At 38.5% G+C, this 22,570-nt stretch overlaps 1 protein-coding gene across 1 annotated transcript in view; it reads left to right on the top strand.

The window, feature by feature from the left end:
- Positions 1 to 20,973, top strand: part of LOC126263381 (neuronal acetylcholine receptor subunit alpha-7) — a 327,371-nt gene extending 306,398 nt beyond the window's left edge. Inside the window, exon 10 of the mRNA XM_049960473.1 lies at positions 15,369 to 20,973. Within this exon, the coding sequence (XP_049816430.1) occupies positions 15,369 to 15,887 (519 nt within the window). The 3' untranslated portion in view covers positions 15,888 to 20,973. The remainder of the gene's footprint in view (positions 1 to 15,368) is intronic.
- The last annotated feature ends 1,597 nt before the right edge of the window (positions 20,974 to 22,570 follow it).

Here is a 22,570-nt window from a genome sequence, read left to right as displayed (position 1 = left end):
GAACCTGTGACCTTTGCCCTTTGCGGCAAGTGCTATTGCAATTGAGGTACTCAAGCAAGGCTGTGTATTATTGCTGTCCCATCTGCCATTTCGTTGAACTCTCTTGTAGCTTTTGTTGTGTGACAATAGAACACGACAATGAAGCGGACTGAAATTTGAAGTTCACATGATACCCTTTGGTTATTATAATGTTTGGCTTGCTTTGATATAGATATTAGAGTAGATGTTTTGACGAATGTAGACGTGGGATTAACATTGTTTACTTTGGTCATTGTCACTAACAAGTGCACTTTAATCTGTATGTTAGATCAACAGTAGTGCTCATACTGTTTTTCAGTGTTATAAAACCATGTATTTCCATAATTATGTTCACTACTAAGATCGAACTAAGATCATTTACTGACCACTGATTGATATCAGTAGTGTCAATAGGTGAGCCATGTGTGAAAAAGATACTGTAGACATGGAAAAGCTTAATTAGAAGATTTTTCATACTTGCAAAGTGTGGTCCAATAATAAGACTTTGGTCATCAACAAGTTTTATCAGTAGTACCAGTATGCAAGCCATGTGCACTTTTAAATTTTGTAAAATAAGTAGTTTACAACAATAGTGTACTTTATGTTCAAAATCTTGTGTATTTTGAGAAATAATACAATTTTCTTTATTTTGGTGCAAAGTTTGAATTCTGACATGTGATCACAGACCTATAATTATACTTACATATTACAATAAGAAACCTGTAGTTCTTTTTTACTCAAATAAACTACTTATTGTGGTAAATAAAACTGATTCAAAGTCAAAGATGCAGTTTCGAGATATCATCCGTTGTATTTGGTAAAGTTTCATATCTGCCTTGTTCTACCACCACTGTAATCTCTGGTCATGTAGTACTTATTATAAAGGTTTTGTGTTATGAAGTTATATTTGCTTAAGTGACAGAAAAGTAAATGATACATGCTTTTTGTACTGCCAGTGACATATTCTCACTGAGGATTAGGAGGAACTGTAACTGCCTACTTACATATACCCTGATATACAAATGTAACACAGATACTTTAGACATGGAAATAACATGCCGTTACTTTATATGAGCATCCTCAACCACACCTCAGGCATCAGTTTTGGCAGAAATGTGTGTGTGTGTGTGTGTTAGTGTGAGGAAAATAACATTCAGAAATTTGTTTTAAACAATTCTTTCTTATCTGCTGACGTATTTTTAGAGATGTATTAGACTTGAATAAAAAGTTATGACACTTCACAGGTATATAGAAACAAAAAATTAATCTGAGGATTCGTTGTGACCTACATCATATATGGCATATTAACAAGTGCTACTTTACTTGTAAAATTAAAATCATTATATATATATATATATATATATATATATATATATATATATATATATATATATATATCATTTTAATGTTTCATTTTAATGCCTGCTAAAATACTACATTGTCATTGCAAGGAGAGAAGACAGGGAGCGGAATGGTTACAAAGCAAAACTGAGCTTGTTTCACCATGCTGAATGTGTTCTCTTTTCTTTAATTTTCCACCATTCATTTTTAAATTTACCACCATATGCCATTCAGTTAAAGAGACTGAAGCAAACAGTTTACGTGCATTAAATAAAGAATGGAAATATAACGCAGAATCAGTTTTGTTATGATGATTTTTTCTGGATTTTTCGATTTTGAAGGGCAAAGGACACCTATCCCAAATTTCACAATGCGCATACCTGGAACGGACTCAAACTGGAAAGTAGTCCATGAAAATTTATCACGAAATTTAAAAAGTACATAATAAGAACCAATCTAACGTGTTTAGAGCGAGATGAAATGGTGGGAGATGGTCTAAGCAGATTCTCGGTTAGGCTTCTTGTGATAATAAGAAGCCATACAGGCGACCTAATGGAAATGGACTGTAGACACAAAGAAACAATTTTGGGTGTGGGAAGCTGAATATTGCAATCAATGCTGGCTTCTGGAATGAGCCTATTTTCAGCAGTAATTGATAAATAGCTGGAATATACATAGCGCATGCTGACATGGGTGAAAACATGCTTTGTTACAAGCAACGAAATTAACGAAAGGGTGGAACCGTAAACGAACCCTTTGAGAGATAATTGCGAATTTGTGAGCTCCTGTTGACATTAGTATGGAATATTGACCCGTTTAGTACTACGGTATTAGAAATGTAAGCTCTTCGATTGCGTCACTGTCTGAAAGAGCTTCAACTGTTCCCCTGGCTTATATTTACAAGAAATGCAATATTGCTTCAGCGTGTTAAATGTTACTGTGCATTGCGACCGGTTCACAACTGCGTTCCACATGTCGTCACTGCATTTTTATGCAGTACTACTCTCTCTCTGTAGTAAGTTTGGAATACTGTGAAGCAGACTTGGAAAATTCTAAACCTTAACAAAACTGTACAATTTGCAGCTCCTGTTCTTCACTTGTTTCACTGAGAGTATTCTGCACTTCAGTTTTCGGACAGATCAAGGCAGAAATATCTGGAGGATTGAGTCAGGTGATCTCGGAGGTCTAGGCACATGCTCCACTCTATCTAATTAGCCATCTCGAACCATATTTGCGCTTTAAATGCCGTCTTACGTCAACGGCTCAACAGCAAATCGACCATGGGTGTAAATTGACTCTAATTATATGGAAATATAATCGCAGTGTTTACATTTCAAATACACTGGTATCCAGTCAGCTCAATGAAGCCAGTAGCGACTTGTCACCAGCCACTGAGAATTATCTCGCAAACGGCTTTATTTGTGGACCAATGTTTCCTGGCATGTTGTCGCTTCTAGTAGCGCACACATTCACTCTTGTCAGTTTTTGCTAGTAACTATAGAAAAACCCTATATTACTCATTCATAATAAGAAGATAAAATGTTGAGGTACACTGACAGTTAATTCCGACGTCATATCTAGCAAACTAAGGCAAAGGTAATAAAAGTTTCTGTAAGACATAGTGTATGTATTACAAGACTAATGTCAAATGAATTAAGGGACGAGCTTGAGTACTGTCCCAAAATCGTCGTGACAACGTACGGACTCAACTGTGGTAATTGCAGAGTGTGACTAAGAGGGACTGATACGGGTAGAGAAAGTCAACTGGCAGCTAGATGCTACAAAAACAATGATCACAGTTGGAAATTACAGTTATGGAGATTGACAAAAATCAGAGCTACTTGTAATGAAAATACATAAATGCAAAAACATACACAAACAAGATAAATAAAATTACAATCAACAAGAAATAATATTTTCCTATGGAAATAGAACACAAAACCAAATTTCAGCGAAACAGTAATTTACGTAAGAGAAATTAGAGGCTCTCTTACCGTGTCTATAGTGTCGTTGTCGATAAGAAACTCGTCAGAAAAAAGGAAGTAGAACAGCCTGTTGAAACGATAATTAGTACGATACAAAGGGCGTATGGTGGAAGAGAACAGAAATTCTAGAATGGTACGTCAGAAAATGGAAGAAATTACTACTTCATAATAGTTTGACCAAATGTCGCTGTACAATAATCAGTGGCTGATCTTTTTCTTTATCTCACTTGATCACGGGAACTGAAAAAAAATTGGTGGTTTCATCAATGAAATTTCCCCATCACTCTGCCAAAAAAAAAAGGTTAAAGTAAATCCGCCACACTATCACTATAACTTACGGAAATATGCGTCTCGATGTATTTACTTGAAGAAACCGTTCCGAGTGTGTCTAGAGCGTGTGTCTAGAGTACATCTACATCTACATCTACATCTATACTCCGCGAGCCACCTTACGGTGTGTGGCGGAGGGTACTTATTGTACCACTATCTGATCCCCCCTTCCCTGTTCCATTCACGAATTGTGCGTGGGAAGAACGACTGCTTGTAAGTCTCCGTATTTGCTCTAATTTCTCGGATCTTTTCGTTGTGATCATTACGCGAGATATATGTGGGCGGTAGTAATATGTTGCCCATCTCTTCCCGGAATGTGCTCTCTCGTAATTTCGATAATAAACCTCTCCGTATTGCGTAACGCCTTTCTTGAAGTGTCCGCCACTGGAGCTTGTTCAGCATCTCCGTAACGCTCTCGCGCTGACTAAATGTCCCCATGACGAATCGCGCTGCTTTTCGCTGGATCATGTCTATCTCTTCTATTAATCCAACCTGGTAGGGGTCCCATACTGATGAGCAATACTCAAGAATCGGACGAACAAGCGTTTTGTAAGCTACTTCTTTCGTCGATGAGTCACATTTTCTTAGAATTCTTCCTATGAATCTCAACCTGGCGCCTGACAGACATAGCAACATGCAGACAAATGAAGGATAACACAGAGATGGTAAAAAGAGATAAAGTGCAAAGCTCACCAAGAAGTTAAAACGTGTCTAAAATTTCTTGTCCTCTCGCCCTCAACTTCGTGTGATATTTGGAATTTTTAGGGCTAGTAGTTTTTCTAGATAAATCAGGTTGTACTGAGCTATATGTGTGTTAATCAAGTTCTGGTGTTACACTTTATACCGCGAAACCCGTTGGAATGTGATACTAGTATGCAACTGTTATGAGCGCTGTTCATTACTAAGAATTCACTATTAGAAACACCTCAGTACAATTCATATTATAATTGGTAAGCACTTATTATGTCGCAGACTTTCCTTGGCTTTGCAGTCATTAAAACTACTTCACACACATACTCACTTGCTATGATCAAGCCCAACTTCATGTTGACGTCAGCTGATATGTCAAAACACAAGTCACTGTTCCGCAAGTGCGTTGTTGTAAGCTATAATGGCACATTATATCATGCTAGCGAACCCGGTAATCTTTCACAATTGCTAAATATGTATGGGAACTGGATATTCGTCCTAAGCTCCGCCCCCCTCCTCTCCGTCTATTTTCTCTTACCCCTCTCTATGTCCATTTCTTTCTTCCTTCCTCCTCTGCCTATATCCTCTCCTTCCCTCTTTGTGGCATTTGACCTGTTTTAATTGCTACTGTAAACAAAACCATGACTGGGAGTGGAAGTTGCTTAAAATGACTGGTAAACCGATTGGGATGATTGGTATGTGGGTGGTATGGGAGAGACCTCTCTAGCTACTGGATTTGTGAGGATAGTAACTTCAACGACAGTATTCCACCTAGTTTTAATCTACGAGTTTGGAGTATCACAAAGTTTCAGACGATCCACATTGTGGAGCTGGGTTCTAATGAGATGCCGCTAAGCCAGAAATTGGTTTACATGACTTGTTATCATACTTACGATAGCATTTTCTTTCTTTCAACAGAAAACCTATATATTATAAATAAAAAGCAAATGTTTATTATGTTTATGCAAACGTCTGTTAGTGTTTTATGTAAAAATTTGTAGTACTTCGGTTAAGATATTTTCGAGGTTGCTACCAATAATATTTCCCATTTGTCTACTGTATATCAGCATTCCTCTATAGCCATATGCCCATCAAAATTTCATTAGACTATGTGAAAGAAATTTGAATTAAATCAGTCAAGGTCTTTTCAAGATTTTTGTTAACAACGTTTATCGTTTATCTATACTACTGTACGAAGACAAGTTGTAGTTTAACCTTATCACCAAAACTCTTGGAAAAGTTCTTAAGCACTTAACTTCGAATTTTTACATGATACTTAAACAAACGTCCAGATAGACATAGGCTACAAATTTTAAATATATGTGGTACATAAATATATGTACATCTACTATGTGATGGGAAATGTTGTTAGCAAAAATCTCGAGAAATTATTTACCGATTCACTTCATATCTTTACACGATGCTGTAACAAACGTTTGGACATACATACGGCTGGTCCCAGCGGGGGTTCGAGTCCTCCCTCGGGCATGGGTGTGTATGTTTGTCCTTAGGATAATTTAGGTTAAGTAGTGTGTAAGCTTAGGGACTGATGACCTTAGCAGTTAAGTCCCATAAGATTTCACACACATTTGAACATATTTTTGGGCATACATAGACTACACATTTTTAAATATATGTAATATATAAAAACCTATGTCTGTATCACTATATAAAGATAGATCGTTGTAACGTTGTACCAAAAATCTGGAAAATTTCTTGACTGATTCACTTCACATTTTCGCACGGTTCTCCAATAAATGTGCAGATCGACCCAGGCTATATGTTGTTATTACTTATTGTATACAAATGTATGCCTAACACATCAAAGCGAAACGTCTTTAGGAAAAATTTCAAAAGTTCTTGATCGATTTAGCTGACATTTTTATATGATACACTGACATACTTTCGGATGGACATAGGACACATATTTTCAAACATATATGGTATATAAATTTACATGTAATACATAAAGGGGAAACCTTGTTAGCAAAATGTCATAAGGTCTTAACCAATTTATTTCAAACTTGTACACAATGCTCTAAAAACAATTTGAACAGATACAGAATGTATATTTTTAATTATACATATAATATGAAAACACACACACACACACACACACACATATATATATATATATATGTATATATATATATATATATATATATATATATATATATATATATATACAATATGTAAACACACACACACACATGTATAGGTTAGCAAAAGTATCGGGAAGCTCTTGAGACTGTAATACAGGTTCAGATGGACATAGCCTTCATATTTCTTTAATATATGTAGTACATAAATGAACAGTATGTAAAGGGTAAACATCGTTAGGAAAAAGCTAAGACGTCCTTGACCAATTTGCTTCCTATTCTTACATGATTCTCAAATAAATGTTCTGATGGAAATGGGCTACATATTTTTAATATAACTTATATGTTACATAAATAAGTATGTAATACATAAAGGGGAATGTTGTTAGCAAAAACCTCGGATATTTTTTGACCAATTTATTTCTAATTTTTACACAACAGAGCCCAGGTTAGCACCTGCAACCTATCTGTCTGCAGTCTAGACACACAGGACCTTTACCTGGAGTAAGAGTCCGGGGTGTGATTTGGTATGACAGCAGGAGCACTCTCGTGGCTATACCATGCACCCTCACTGCAAATCTGTCCGTCAGTATGATGATTCCACCTGATGTGCTGCCATTCATGAAGAACATTCCAGGGGGTGTTTTCCAATAGGACAACTCTCATCTTCATACTGTTGTTGTAACAGAACATCCTCCAAAGCATGTTGAATGTTCCCTTGGCTGCTCGATCACCACATCTGTCTCCACTCAAGCACATATGGGATATCATGGGATGACAATTCGAGCCTCCTTCACAACCAGCATTAACCATCCCTGTGTTCACCAGCGAAGTGCTACAAAAATTCAATGCCCCCCCTCCCCCAAGTTACACCACTCATTAATGTACCAACATTTCACATTTACAGTGGCTTTTCTCACATTTACAGTAATCTGTGATTTTGCAAAGTTAATCACTTAAATGTGTTACCTAGACACACGTATTCCAGAAATTTCATTACTCTGCGTTAATTATTTGTTGGTGCTGGAATATTTTTTCCGTCAGTATATATGCTGAAATACCATAAATATTTTTAAAAAATATGTAGCCCATTTTCATATGAACAGTTATTGGAGTATCGTGTAAAAACCTTGAGTAAATCTCTCAAACCGTTTTCGAGAGTTTTCCTAATAATTTATCCTTTTTATTTACTGTGTATATTTGTACATTAAAATACGTAGCCTCTGGAAAAGTCGATAGAACAGAGACTCAACTTTTCCAATAATTTCGAATAGTTCTTCACCAGTATAAATATACTGGTGAAGTTTTAAGATTTTCATAAACAGAACCGCGATTTTTGGTAACAATGTTTCCCCTCTATATAATACATACAGAAAAAAATAGCTTATGTTGGGCCGAATCATCTTTAGAGGATCATGTAGAAATATGAAATAAATCTGTGAAGTACTTTGTGAGATTTTTGGTAAGAACATTGAACAATCACTTGTCCATATACAGCAGTATAGATTCATGCTTGAAAAAAAATCATTAACTCTATTTTTTGCCACTCTGAAACTGATCTTATTTGTTCTTAGCTTGATTAATGATGTGTGCAATAAATAATTAGCTTTTACATCAAAGTATTGTAGTAGAGGATTACCTCCCAGTAAGTACAGGTTTCTTGAGAAATTTACAACTCTATAGAAAATCATATATTGTCATCATCATAATAGAAATTTCGATTTTTGTTTTCACACCACTGATTCATTGATAGACCACTTGGTGTTCCAACGTCCATATATATTTAATGTCCTACCTAAATAAAATTTCCTTTGTACTGATAACACGTTTTTAAATAAACTGTACGACATTTGAAGAGAAGTAGTTCCTTCTTTCTATATTGCTTGTCGTCTTGAGATTCTTAAACGTAAAAACATTTTGTTTCTATAAGTACAAACTTTAATATATAAATTCATTGAGAAAGTAAGTTATATTAATGTTTCTTTTCACTTATATGTGGGGTGCAGACGTCTATTAGTCTTCTGTGGACAGTTAGGGAATATAGCAATTACATGAAACAATATTTAATTTGAGTTCTTGTGTGAACATTTTTGTGTCAAAGCTTTAAGATTTTCATAAACAGAATCAGATTAAAGTGATGATGCCATCTTATGGTCCTTCGTTACAATTAAAATTCTGACTTGTAAATCACATTATCATTACCAGTGCTGTTACTGAAATGTTAGCTAATCATTGAAAGAAAAGACATGTGCAATACTGTATGAGCAATATGTGGAATTTTATTTATTTGTAGGACAAGAAAGAGAGGAACAACGGTAAATCTTTATCAGATGTGTAATTGTTAATGAAAAATACTTTTAGCTTACAATAAGGGATACAACTGGAAATCATGGTTTCGAAAACTAACTTGAAACATCAGTTTGCTAACTTATTTCTTGATAAACTTTCTTGATTCCTTGATTTCGTCAGCCACCCTGACGCACCCTACCTAAACAAAAACTTTGCAGTCGATTAGCTGATAAACAAATATCAGAGGTACATAATTACATGAATAAACCATCTTCATTTTTGTGTCCTCTTATTGGTATACTCTCATTTATCAGAAATATTTTTAAGTAGTTTGCGATATATTCTGCATTAACTGGAAACAGTCTGGTTCTTTGAGTGTGTTAACAGTAAATCATTTGAAAGTGAAGAATCTCTCAAGAAATCAGAATGACCATATACAACTACTGTAATATAGGGCACATATCAATTTCCACTCAGTGGCATCACTTTATTTCAATATTTTTATACGCCTTTTCCACATATTAAGCACAGGCGCTGAACAGTTATGAAATGTAAAAAAATTGATTCGTTCTGTCACAGTTCTCTTCCTCTTAATACTGAATTTACTATGTTATATACTTTAATTTATCACATGAAAAAAACAAACTGCATGCTTTACTGTTGGTTGGATACACTCTCATTTATGTACCTGTAATCATTTGATATTACATAAATGCTACTTCAAAAGTATCATCAGTTTTGCAAGCATAGTATACATTTGTACTTATACACTATTGTTCATAAATGCTATAGCTTATGGAGTCACCATCTGTGCTGTATTCTAGTCATCATCTGATGCTACGTACTTTAAATGTATATTTGGACATATTAGTACAGTGCTCATTTGAACATATATAATTGAGCACATGACAACTGAAATGAACAATAAAAGAGAAGTCATCACATAACTTCTTACATTTCATTTATGTAACGTTTGTAACGATTTTTAGATGGTATTACTTGGTACAGGACAGAGTCTGCAGTTTCCTTGTCGAATTTTAACAAAAAAATTAAGGCACATGTGACTAACATTGAAATATATCACTGACAATGGGTCGGTTCGAGAAATTTTTCCACGCAAGCGACATAATATTTGCCTCTCACTTCCACCCCACCAGTTCCTTCACGTAATAGTTGCCTTTTCTTGGATTTTTATCGCTTTGATCATGTCAGAAATATGATGATCCCCTTAATAGCTGAATAGTAGCATTTGCCTTACATGATGGAACTGAGTTCCATTATGGGAGACAGCAGCAATTTAAGCTGAGCTTCTCGATACTGAAATAGCATCGGTTGAAGATATTTACCTGGAGCTGTAAATCACATTTGTTACTTATATATCTACAGACGCTATTAAAAGTAATGGAGGCACATGTGGGGAAACAGTGAACTTGCCACATCTCTCAGAAGGAAGGGGAAATCTATATTATAACATTTGTAGACTTCGAGAAAGCTTTTGATAACATGGTTGGAATACACCATTTGAAGTTCTGAAGGTAGGAGCGAAATATAAGGAGCGAAAGTTGTATAAATATTGGTAAAAACATACGGTCTGTATGTTTGTTAGAGGATTGTGTAAAAATTTGAAGTAAATCTCTAAAGAACTTTCCGAGATTTTTGGTAACGACCTAATGACCTTAAGCAATGACTCTTATTTATACTGGGTTTCATTGTAACTGAAGGCATTGAAATATCTCGAAAACTACACATGGGATCAAGAAACGTTACAATTCCAATTCATTTGACTCGGATGGGGATATCCAATTATACCACACTCGAGCCCCCACCCCACCCAGTGCGTGGGTGGCAGAGGGCAACTTTGGAATCCCCAGTAGCGGCTCCCGTTTTTTATTGCAGATTACGATTCTGTGGCAAAATCTACATACGTTTTATCTGAAGCGTTTTCTCCGTTTCGCCACAGATGGCGCTCTAATTGGAGGAGTGTGTGTGTTGGGGTTTATGGGCGCTCAACATCGAGGTTATCAGCGCCCTCTAATTGGAGGAATAGAAGTGGGTACGAACCGTTACTGACGACATGTTACTCAATGTCCCTTGAGTATCCAGTGGCTCGTGGAGTCCTAACTCTATGCTGCGAGGGCACGACAGGCCAGTATTTCATAACATGTAATTGGAAACCCCATTCGCAACGTATTTCTCCGACATATCGAACCAGGGACTACTCGACGCCTCACTGTGGCCATCGTTCGAGGCGAACGCTACTCTACTTCCCCAATAAGAGTAAGTGTTCAAATATAGTACTGCCTGCTTCAGTACACCTAGTGATCTGCTTTTCAAACGACCATACGCAGGACAGAAGCATATCTGCGGGAATGTCAGCACGAGCATTTCCGATGCGGTCGACCATATTTTCACGCCCTGTTGGCATTTTCTGGTACACCTTATGTTTTAAATATTCACACAGAAAGGAATCCGGCGGCGTCTAAGCCGGCAACCTAGAGGGTCCAATTAATAGGGCCACATTATGCCGATCCACCGGCCATTGCGTAATGCGCTGGCCAACCGTCATACTGAAACTACATACATTGTCGAACACCCTGGGCAACATCATGCAGTAGTACGTGTAGTTCCTGTTCCATTCATCGTGCCGTCGATAAAATACTGACCAATGAATTTTTTCCCCAAGATGCCACACCATATATTAATCGTCAAAGTGCGTTACTTTTCAACTTGCCGTAATCAGTGGGGATTATTTACCTTCCAGTAATGCATGTTATGCCGGTTAACGATATCATGGTTTGTGAGTGTAGACTCATCGGAAAACAGTACCTTGGCAAAGAAAGTGGGGGTTGTTTGGATTTGATGACGTGCCCGTTCACAAAACACTGCCCTGTTATGAAAATCGGCGCCATGGAGTTCTTGATGCACTGACAAGTGGCGTGGATGATATGTATAACGATGCAGTATTGTGACAATACTACCTACCGATATACCGGAATCGCGGTGTAATTTCCGGGCGCTCATCCGTGGGTTGTGGTGCACTTCCGCTAGTAAGCTACTTCATTAGCTTCTCCTGCAACACGTTTGCTTCGTGTCCTTTTGCCAGTCTGTATGCTGCCATCGGACGTAAACACAACCTTGTAAAAAAACGAACGAGAGCAACCTTTCTCCAGAAATTGCTCGGCATACAAGGCAACAGCAGCCTCAACTCTGCGGTTGCAACATTGCAACATTCATCGACCACTTTCACGTCCTTTCTCCTGATGACAGGTAGGTGTGCAGCCAATAAACACTGCTCAAGTTTTGTGATGTTTAGAGCCGCCATATTTTCTACGTGAGCCCCGATCGCAGTGTACTGCCTGTTGTGATACACCGTAGTTCGCTACACGGCCTCGAATTAATACAACGTTGCAAATGAGATTTTCAAATACATGTTATGAAATATTGACCTGTATATTGACCTGTCCTACCATCGCAGCATGGAGCTGAAGTCCCACGTGCCCTCCGAATATACAATGGCCATTGAGTAGCATATCGTAAATTACGGTACTACGCCCATTTCTATTCCTCCGATTACAACGACATCTATGACGAAACCAAGACAATCGATCACACAAAACGTATGTAGATTTTGCCTTAAATTGTAATCTTCAATACAAAATGTGGGTTTCCAAAGAAGATTTCAAAGTTACCCCATCCACCCACGCTAGGGGTGGGGTGGCGGGTCGAGTGTGGTGTCACTGGGTGTCTCTTTCCGAGGCAAATTGGAATCATAACTTCTTTTGATCCGATGTGTAGTGTTCGAGGTATTTCAATGTCCTCAGTTAAAATGAGCACTCTGTGTAGTAGTATAGATTTGTGCTTGAAAATCCGAACTTTCATTACATCTTTGTTTTATCACTCTCAATAATGAAAAGAAAGAGACAGGGCGGTGGCCTGTCCCCGATGTTATTCTATCTGTACATTAAGAAAGGTTTAAAGGAAACCACAGAAAAATTCGAAGTAGTTTGACTGATGTGGGGGAGGGGACCAAACAGCGAGGTCATCGGTCGAAGTAGGAATTAAAGTTCTTGGAGCAGAAATATAAACTTTCAGATTTACCGATGATATTGTAAGTCTATCACAGACCGAAAAAGACTTTGAAGGCCAACTGAATGGAATGAACAGTGTCTTGAAAGGAGGATATAAGATGAACATCAACAAAAGCAAAACAAGGATAATTTCGAAAAGTAGTTGATTAGTTTTCATATTTGGGCAGTAACATAACTGATGATGGACGAAGTAGAGAGGATATAAATTGTAGACTGGCAATGGCAAGAGACGCCTTTCTAAGTAAATTAATTTGTTTGTAAATTAAAGTGTTAGGATGTCTTTCCTAAAGATATATCTCTGGATTGCATCCTTGTACGGAAGTGTTACGTGGACGATGTACAGTTCAAACAAGAAATGAATGGTATCTTTTGAAATGTGATGGTACAGAAGAATGCTGAAGACTAGGTGGGTAGATCGAGAAACTAACGAGATTGTGCTGAACAGAACTGCAGAAAAAATAATTTTGTAATTCAGCTTGACTAAATGAAGCGCGTAGGTTCCCTGCTGTTTTGGGGTGGAATTATGTGGGGCAGACTTACGCCGCTGGTGGTCATAGAAGGCGCCGTAACGGCTGTACGATACGTGAATGCCATGCTCCGACCTATAGTGCAACCATATCAACAGCATATTGGCGAGTCATTCGTCTTCATGGACGACAATTCACGATACCATCGTGCGCATCTTGTGAATGACTTCCTTCAGGATAACGACATCGCTCGAGTGGAGTAGCCAGCTTGTTCTCCAGACAGGAAGCCTATCGAACATGCCTGGGATAGATTGAAATGGATTGATGAATTCTTCTCAGGTTATCAGCCGAGTGGTGGCGTCGTCTTGGAATACATCGGGCAGACACAACGATGTATCTCCCAGTGCTGTACTGAACACGTCAGGAACGTACGACTAGGACAAACAAACAAGTCCGCGGTATTAGAACATAGTATTATCGAGGGACACACCTTAGAATTCGAAAAAACGAAGAAGCTGTGCAGCGCCAACGGTTTCTGGAACTCGATCTTCAAAGAGGCAGTGGAGATACGACTGCACAACAATTTAGTAAACAGGAATAGCGGTTTTCAGCTCAGTGCAGCGTGGAATCCCACAATCGACAAAATACGTCAGGAACGCTCCGATCTGAAGGCAGCGGCGTCCGCAAACAGATTGGATGCGACAAGACGACGCCACCACTCGGCTGATAACCCGAGTAGAATTCATCAGTGGAATACGCCGAGAAAGACTTCAATCGGATATTGAAAAGGGCGCTTTATGGACTACGTGATCCACCTACCACTCTGAGGGATCTAAGCCGAATCACCGTTGAGGGGTGGGACAATCTGGACCAACAGTGCCTTGATGAACTTGTCAATAGTATGCCACGACGAATACAGGCGTGTATCAACGCAAGAGGACGTGCTACTGAGTAATAGAGGTACCGTTGTGTACATCTGTCTGGACCACCATCTCTGGAAGTCTCTCTGTATGCGGTACAAGATTCAATGTGGGGTTTTCATGAGCAATAAAAAGGGAGGGAATGATGTTTATGTTGATCTCTATTCCAATTTTCTGTACAGGTTCCGGAACTCTGGGAACCGAGGTGGAGCAAAACTTTTCTTGATGTGTGAAGTTTTAACACCTGTTTTTAAACACTTGTTGTACTGTATGAATAGTTATCAATCATGTTTAACTACTTTAGCTGAGGTTGAACCAGTTCTAAAACTGTCTGAACAAGAAAGGTTCAACAATTTTGCGTTTTATAAAAATTAGTTGCAACTTTAAACATAACTGTGTGCAGCAACCGTGAAAATATTTTTTGTAGTAAAGACAGCCCGCTTGTTGCAATGGATTTTATAGTCGAATCGACCATGGTTTCGACTCCTAAACTAAGGGAGTCTTCATCAGAATTTATATTACCTAAATAAGGGGGTTCAAAGTTAGTCACGAATAAGAAAAATACAAGACAGTAATAACTAATATTAGACGTAGTTACATACGTAAGAAGTTGAGCATAACAGCTCTCGTCATACAATTTTAACGCTAAAACTTTGTATCCCCTTATTTGATGATGATGATGATGATGATGATGATGATGATGATGAGTCCCATAGTTCTTTGCAGAGCGTAGGGGAGCGACACGGTAGACCCGCGCCGCCTTACCAGGCAAGGTCCTAGTGGAGGTGGTTTGCCATTGCCTTCCTCCGACCGTAATGGGGATGAATCATGATGATAAAGACGACACAACAACACCCAGTCATCACGAGGCACGAAAAATCCCGCCGGGAATCGAACCCGGGACCCGGTGCTCGGGAAGCGAAAACGCTACCGCGAGACCACGACCTGTGGATATAAATTCTGATGAAGACTCCCTTAGTTTAGGAGTCGAAACCATGGTCAATTCGACTATAAAATCCATTGCAACCAGCTGGCTGTCTTTCCTATAAAAAAAATTTGTTGATTTGTGCCCACCTTTTTTTAATCTCCCATGTATGGAGTCCCGCTCGAAATGTGACATTTGGCGTGTCGGTGTTCACAGATCAAGACAATCTTCCTGCACTGGCTGCCGTGCGTGCTGCGCATGAGCCGGCCGGGCATGGAGGCGGAGGCGGCGGCCGGCGGCGCGCGCAACAAGACGCTGCAGCTGCGCGAGCTGGAGCTGAAGGAGCGCTCCTCGAAGAGCCTGCTGGCCAACGTGCTCGACATCGACGACGACTTCCGCCACCACGGCGGCTCCGCGGCCGGCACCTTCCTGCGCGGCGGCGGCGGCGCGGGCGCCGGCGACGACTCCAGCAGCACCGGCGGCGGTACGCTGCTGCACGGGGCGGGCGCCGCCGGGTCCTGCCTCGGCCCGCACCGCGAGCTCACACTCATCCTCAAGGAGCTGCGCGTCATCACCGACAAGCTGCGCAAGGAGGACGAGGCGGCCGAGGTCACCAACGACTGGAAGTTCGCCGCCATGGTCGTCGACCGCCTGTGCCTAATCATCTTCACGCTCTTCACCGTCATCGCGACGATAGCCGTGCTCTTCTCGGCGCCGCACATCATCGTCACGTAATGCGCCGGTGCCGCCTCCTCTCTTGTCTCTCTCTCTCTTCGCCTCCTCGCCATGTCTCTTTGTCTCCCCGCCCTCGCTCCGCCGCTGGGCGGCAGACGGCGCGGGGGCCACCGGTCACGTTCGGCGCCGGCTGGACCGTCTCTCGTGACACCAAAGTGTACTTCGGCGCGTGGCGCTGCTGGGCGGTGACGTCAGTGGCGGGGCCGCTCCACCGCGCCCGGCAGCGACGCCTTTCTGACGCCCGTCGCCCTCCGACCCCGGACGGGGGCACCGGGTCGTCGCCGCTCTCGCACCCGGACCCAGCGGCCGCGCTGGCCGAGGTTGCCCCGGGTGTTCGACTGCGAGTGGAGTAGGCATCTCGAAACTTTTCCGACAAGTCTTCCCAACAAATTCACGAATTGGTATAGCTAGTGGACTCTCGTGACATTGCAAGCCAGCCAGTAGGACATGAGAAAGTTAGGTACCTGCGGTGCGCCAGCGACCTTACAATCTAGAAGCGCTGCACTAATATTAATCGCTATACGAACGATCGCGGGGCAGTAACATTCGCCGACCGCGACCGCTCCGTATGAACTCTGAAGCGTAAAGCTTCGATTCTAGATTTCGGTTGTGATTTTGACGCTGTATTGGGCCTCAATTTCTTTAGAAAGCTAGCGAATTGACTTGGAGTAAACGCACGTTTAAAAAAATCGTGAGCTACTGTTGGAAGCTATTTCGTTTCTATTACCTTTTTCTTTTACTCAACCTTCGCTTCATGACGGGCTAAGTGATGAAGTAGTGTAATTTTTTCTTTCACAGGACTGGCTGGAACAGTCATTTTTTTAACAGACGTGAGAAAAAAGGTTGTCGAAGCCGCTAAGTGACCACTCGTGCGAAAAACTGAAGTGGTCGCCAACTGATAACTTGTAACCGAGTGACACTATCTGGGGAGCTTCATTCCAGAGCAGGTTCAGTTGCTCAGGACCTCCGAGTTTATTTTAAAATGCGAAGTACACTCAATACATCCGCCTAGGAGAGCAGTCGTCGAATTAAATCTTGTATTCCACTGTCAGTATTGTTTGTTTATAAAGATTACGCGAGTGCCTGTTGTAGAATCGACAAGTTCCCTGCATGTATGTACTCCATCAAACTAGAAACGCGACGTGGATGTCTGCAACTTACCGCGGTTCCACACTTTCTGTGAATGGCAAGCTACGTCATATCAGAGATAGTGATGTTTCTAGGGGAGACACTTTTTAAACCCAGTGAATTGCGTACAGGGATTAGCGACGCAAGACTTTCTGTAGAAGGCAGTCATATTTTTGAACAACAGTATTATTTTGTGACGACAGTTGTTGCAATTTATTCAAAATAGACGAAAAAATTTGTTGTGATAGGCGGATCCCCCACCCTCATGGACATAAACTACATGCGTGAGGATGGAATCTTTTAACGTTAGTAGAAGTGAATCAAAATATTGCTCTTTTTGTAAATATGCATTTACTGATAAGTATTCTGCGCTGTGGTCTTACTTCTGTGGCATGAAATCATTTGCGCGAATGTGTGCCAAAATGTTTGCCAAGTGTCCCATTTTAAGAACTGATGCCATGCAAAGTGATGTGATTGAGGCCATTAAATGCAGTAGAGCATTACTCCAGACCGTCGCTCAGTAGCTATCGCTCAATAGTCATCTAGCTCAGTCTCCTCTAGTACTTTCCTACGCTCTAAAATTCTTCCGTGTAAAAGAGCAGCCGATTTCAGAACTATAGAATGTAGGTATATTGCTTCTTTGATCACATGTGATAATTCGACTATTTCCGAACGGTATTTACACGTGGGAGTTTTGAGGAAATTTCCAGGCAGCTTCTTGAACGACTTACAAAACATTTTACGCACTTTTTTATTCTCTACGGTATGAAGTCACGAAGTGATCGATACAAAGAAAAGTACTTGCAAATCTCCACTTTGCGGTTATCTGACACTGATTTACTATTCTTTGAAAACAAGAGAAGTGAAAACCAGACTTTCTGTATTTCTGATGTTATACTTTCCTATCAAGGTTTAAAAATAGGAGCTACGAAACACAAATTAACAAACTGTGGAAAGCTCTCTTCGCCTCAGTAGAAGCATTGTAGAAAAAAAAGAACTTCTAGAGCTTGCTGTAAGTTGCGCGTATTTTGTACCCCTGATCATAAGTAATGAGGTTATGCCTTCTGCATGCCGTTCCATAGTAAAAGTAATTTAGATGGACATCCTTTAAATGATGCTAAATACATATTTTGCCATATCACTTTTGTAACTTAAATATGAAATTCTACATATCAGATTTCTGTCATTAAAAGATTAAAGCAAACAGATAAAAATCTAAAACTCTCTAGACAGTGAGACTGAATATGATTACTGTAAAAAAGTTTCTCTTGTCAACTTGCTAAAAAACAAGATTATACTTACTATTGCTCTATTAATCTAAACATTCATACATTTCTAACATAGTATTTAGGGCCTAGGAAAGCAAACAACGTGCTTGATAGGGTCGTGAAGCTCTAGAAGGACTTCCTTTCTTCGAACTGATACCATTAGCCTCTTTATGAGGACAAGAGATTAATCTATATACTTAGTTGAGAGCTGTAGCACTGAGAGCAATATATTTCTGTAAATCTCGTCCTAGTAACTTAAAAGTAAGTAGAGTAGAAATGATTTTTTTTAAAAATGTTCTTATATTAATTAGTACTGGTGAACTCTCAAGAGGTTACAGTAATAGGGGCTGACACCACTTAACTCTAGTAGCGAATGAAGTTGCCAAGGGCTATGTGTGCAAACACCTGTTCTTATTCTTTAACATGTACAGTGATTGCCAGATAGATTTTCATGTTAGTATTACCCTGAAAGAACAACTACCACAAAAAGCAGGAATTATACATTTCTATGTATGCTACAATGCATAATATATGTGTTTATGCATATTGCACTCTGGCAACAGTAAAGCTACAGAGTTGTTTCATAAAACTATATGTAGTATACTAGTATCTGTTACATCTTTTAGAACCCTTGTGAATATAGAAGGGTGTTCGACGGTCTGGTGTGATGCTAAATGGGATTCAAAGTGTTGACTCAAGCCTCCATGTTAAATTTCATTTGACATAATGTTAAAATTACTATTACTTTTGAATACATCAGCACATTTCTGTGAAATTTTGTTTGTGAATTCTAAATTGGTTACGGTGAAAAGCTTTATGGTGAGACACAAATCATAATCATATTTATGAAATGCTATGCTTAATTTTAATTGTGTTAGTGTTAACGGATCTTTCCCAGGAACACAGAAGACAAATGAACTGATGAAAGACTAGATATTATAGGAACCGAAGTGTTAAACAGTTTCAATAATTTTTATACTTAAATAAATGCTCAACTTCGTAAATGGGAAAATATAACAAATTGCCATGTAAAAATTGTTATTGAATTTAATAGAATGGAATTGCAATTTTACCTGAATTCTAATGGGGTTTTGTAATACTGTCAACTTATCTTCTTTCATCTCGTATGTTGTAGGAGCGTTTTAGCTCCAAAAATCCTGCTATCCTGCAAGAATTCATGGGTAAAATTGAACACTTTGTCCATCACATATTTCATAACACCAGCTTTATTTCTGATGTAACATGATTCAATACTTGAATTTGACACTAAAGTATGTATAATACCAGAGCAGATAAGAAATAATTTCTCGATTTTATTCTTGATTGATGTTTAACACATTTGAAATTGTATTGTTGTTATGATAAGTTGATTTTACTCCACAGAATTTATAAAAAAGTTGTTTGATGTAAAAATATAACACTGTTGGTATATATAGCTTTTTAGACTACAGCCAAAATAATTTACTGCAATAAACTGAAATGATGCAAGCAAACCTCACAATGGCACTGAAAATAGAGATTTTTACTTTTCTCAAAAATTTATACAAATTTTTCAAAATAATATTGGTTATATCTGTTGCTATAAATTCTGCAATAATCGAAACTGGTTGTTTCCCTTTTGTATACCACAATCTACTGTAAAGAGTTTTGAGAGACAAATAATTTGGATATACAATCTATGTTATCAGTTCATTTTCACACTGGGATATCACATAATTTCTTCATAGATTATGTTATGAATTTCATTATCTGAATGTGCCTGCAGTAGTTGTTCAGATGTTAAAATTTGTTTGGCATTACCCTGTAATTTGCAGCATAAGTTAAATACATTTTGTTCCATTCTGTGTTTTGAAGTCGAAATTTAAGTCTTCTTCTTGGTTTTGCGCAATACTGAGTTAATAATTTATGCACCACCACTAAAGCAAATTACTGTCCAAAAATCTGTTTTAGTAACTTCCAGCTGGGGTACTTTTCAGATACACAATTGAGCAGGGATACCTATAAATCATGAATCATTCCTAACACCTCTTTCTATTTCTCTATGACAATCTACAAAACTTCCCTTCGCATAAACACTGATGGTGCTTCAGCAGGTTACCGTTTTGACCTGTTGTTTGTATTGAGTTTAATAGTATAAAAGGTCATCAGGTGATCATAATGTTTGTCATTGTTAATGATGTAGTTGATATTACAGTTTAAAGAAAAATTGTTACATAGTTATAATAAGAATAAAATCACAAAGAAATACTGTAATTTACAGAAGTAAGTTCATGAAAGCTAAGTATGTACTTATATACTATAACATGATCTGCTTAGAAAAATAAAACATGTATATCTATATGATGCCTAGTATTTTTTGTTGCAATATACTAAACACAAATTTGTTGAAATGATACTGCCAACATCTAAAAATTCATTAGTGAACCTTCCATGAAACAAAAGGGAAATAGTGGCTGTAAATGAGATTTCTAATTGTGAGATGCTTCTTTTATGTACAATTTTATAATGACATAGACAATTTCTACATAGCTCTTCGACATCTCACCAGTCTGCATGACAAATATCTGTAAGGTACTGTCTTTCATCATCCAATTGCTCATAGTGTTCTCCCTTGTACATTTTTGGTGAAAGAATTGTTCATCAGAGAAGAGATGTAATGTAATCATAATGTACAATACTACGAAAATACACTTCAGACATATTATGTAAGAAGTAATATTTAATTACCTATCCTTGTCAGTAAAATATTGTTTTGTTATGATACTACGAATTTTATAATAAGTTCATTTCTGGGTCCTGAACTGAAAACTTCGTCTGCATATTTTTTCCAAATGCTTTACAGTAATCAAATATGTTATTTAAAAATTGGTCTGTGGTTCATGCTTGAAACTTCATGGAGTATAGCAACATTAAACTGAAGAACTACACAAAATTCAAGTTCAACATACTTTGCTTTTTGTTATTAATTGTACTTAACACTCTGCCTCTATTCTCACAAGCAAAAAGTGAGTAATCGTATTACAGTCACAAGAAAGACAAACGGGAAACCATTGACAAATACTGTTGAATGCTGACAGTGGTATACTATGGACAATTAAGATTTAATATGATTCGGTAGCTAAGTAAAAGAAGTCACTTCAGTGTAATATTCTCCTACACAGAAATAAACAAACTATATTCTAGCTTTCTCACCACCATCAAAAGTTAACTGTCTTCCAGAAAGCTGTGACACATAGTTACTTTTGTTTCAGAGAAATATTTTCATGATTATAACTTGATACAATGTCACACGGAAATTGTGGTCTAATAATTTTTTGCTGTTACGTCAGGGTTTTTTGCCAGCGAACTTGAGAGAATGTTTCCCAGATTCGAAGTTCGGACAGCACAAGAGAGGTACCAGAACTGGCTGAAGGAGAGCTTCGAAGGTGGGTGGGTGGGTCGCGAGTCGTGTTGGATAGCTCAGTGCGTAGATCATTCGCACAGGATAGGTGAACATTACCGTTTCGTGTTCCAGTTCCGCACACGCACTTAGTCTGCTAGAAAGTGAAAACAAATTAGATGTTCACGTTTTTCTGGAACCAAGGAAGAATCTGGTACAAGTATTTAAGTTGAAATAATTTAAAGAATAGTCAGAAAGGCAGTTAAGGTATAGTGAATCACCTTCTCAAAAATTACATTTTCTATTACTGGTACCTGATATGATGCAGCGATAAGTAATATGAAAATAGGTAATAAGTTGCATGACAGATTTTAACCGTAGCACATGCTAGCTCTCCTCACCAGAATGTGGTAGCAATAATATTTTCCAGCTTTTTTTTCGGTCATCTACAAGATAATGAAGGATTACACCTTCACTGAGTTTATGATAGTTGACAGAGCGCCAAAAAAGATTTATACGTCTTCGGGAGTATATTTGAGAGTCTCAGAGAAACATTTATGAGATGCCGTAACTGGAAGAATAGAGGTGTTAAAAATGTTTCGACTCTTGTGCTTGGTGAGTTAGTGACCCACTTGCTGAACTGCATCCATTAACAATTTTAATTTTAAGACGTTAGCTAACCATTATTGCAGAAACTTCAACAAATATATAATATGTGTATGCCTCAAGAGTTCTTATAGAGCTAATATAAAAGTGCTGGAAGAGTCTGACAGTGGATTCTTCAACAATGTAGCAGCATTATATTTGTCCGTCTATTCAGTTCATGCAGTAACCCGTGCTAATTCGATCAGTATAACCGTAGTTGTTGCACCAGAAATTTAACCAGTGGTAGAAATTTTGTCAACAAC

The sequence above is a fragment of the Schistocerca nitens genome, chromosome 6 (assembly GCF_023898315.1).
Source record: "Schistocerca nitens isolate TAMUIC-IGC-003100 chromosome 6, iqSchNite1.1, whole genome shotgun sequence".
In the NCBI taxonomy this organism is placed as follows: Eukaryota; Metazoa; Arthropoda; class Insecta; order Orthoptera; family Acrididae; genus Schistocerca; species Schistocerca nitens.
This window is presented reverse-complemented; position numbering and strand designations above follow the sequence as displayed.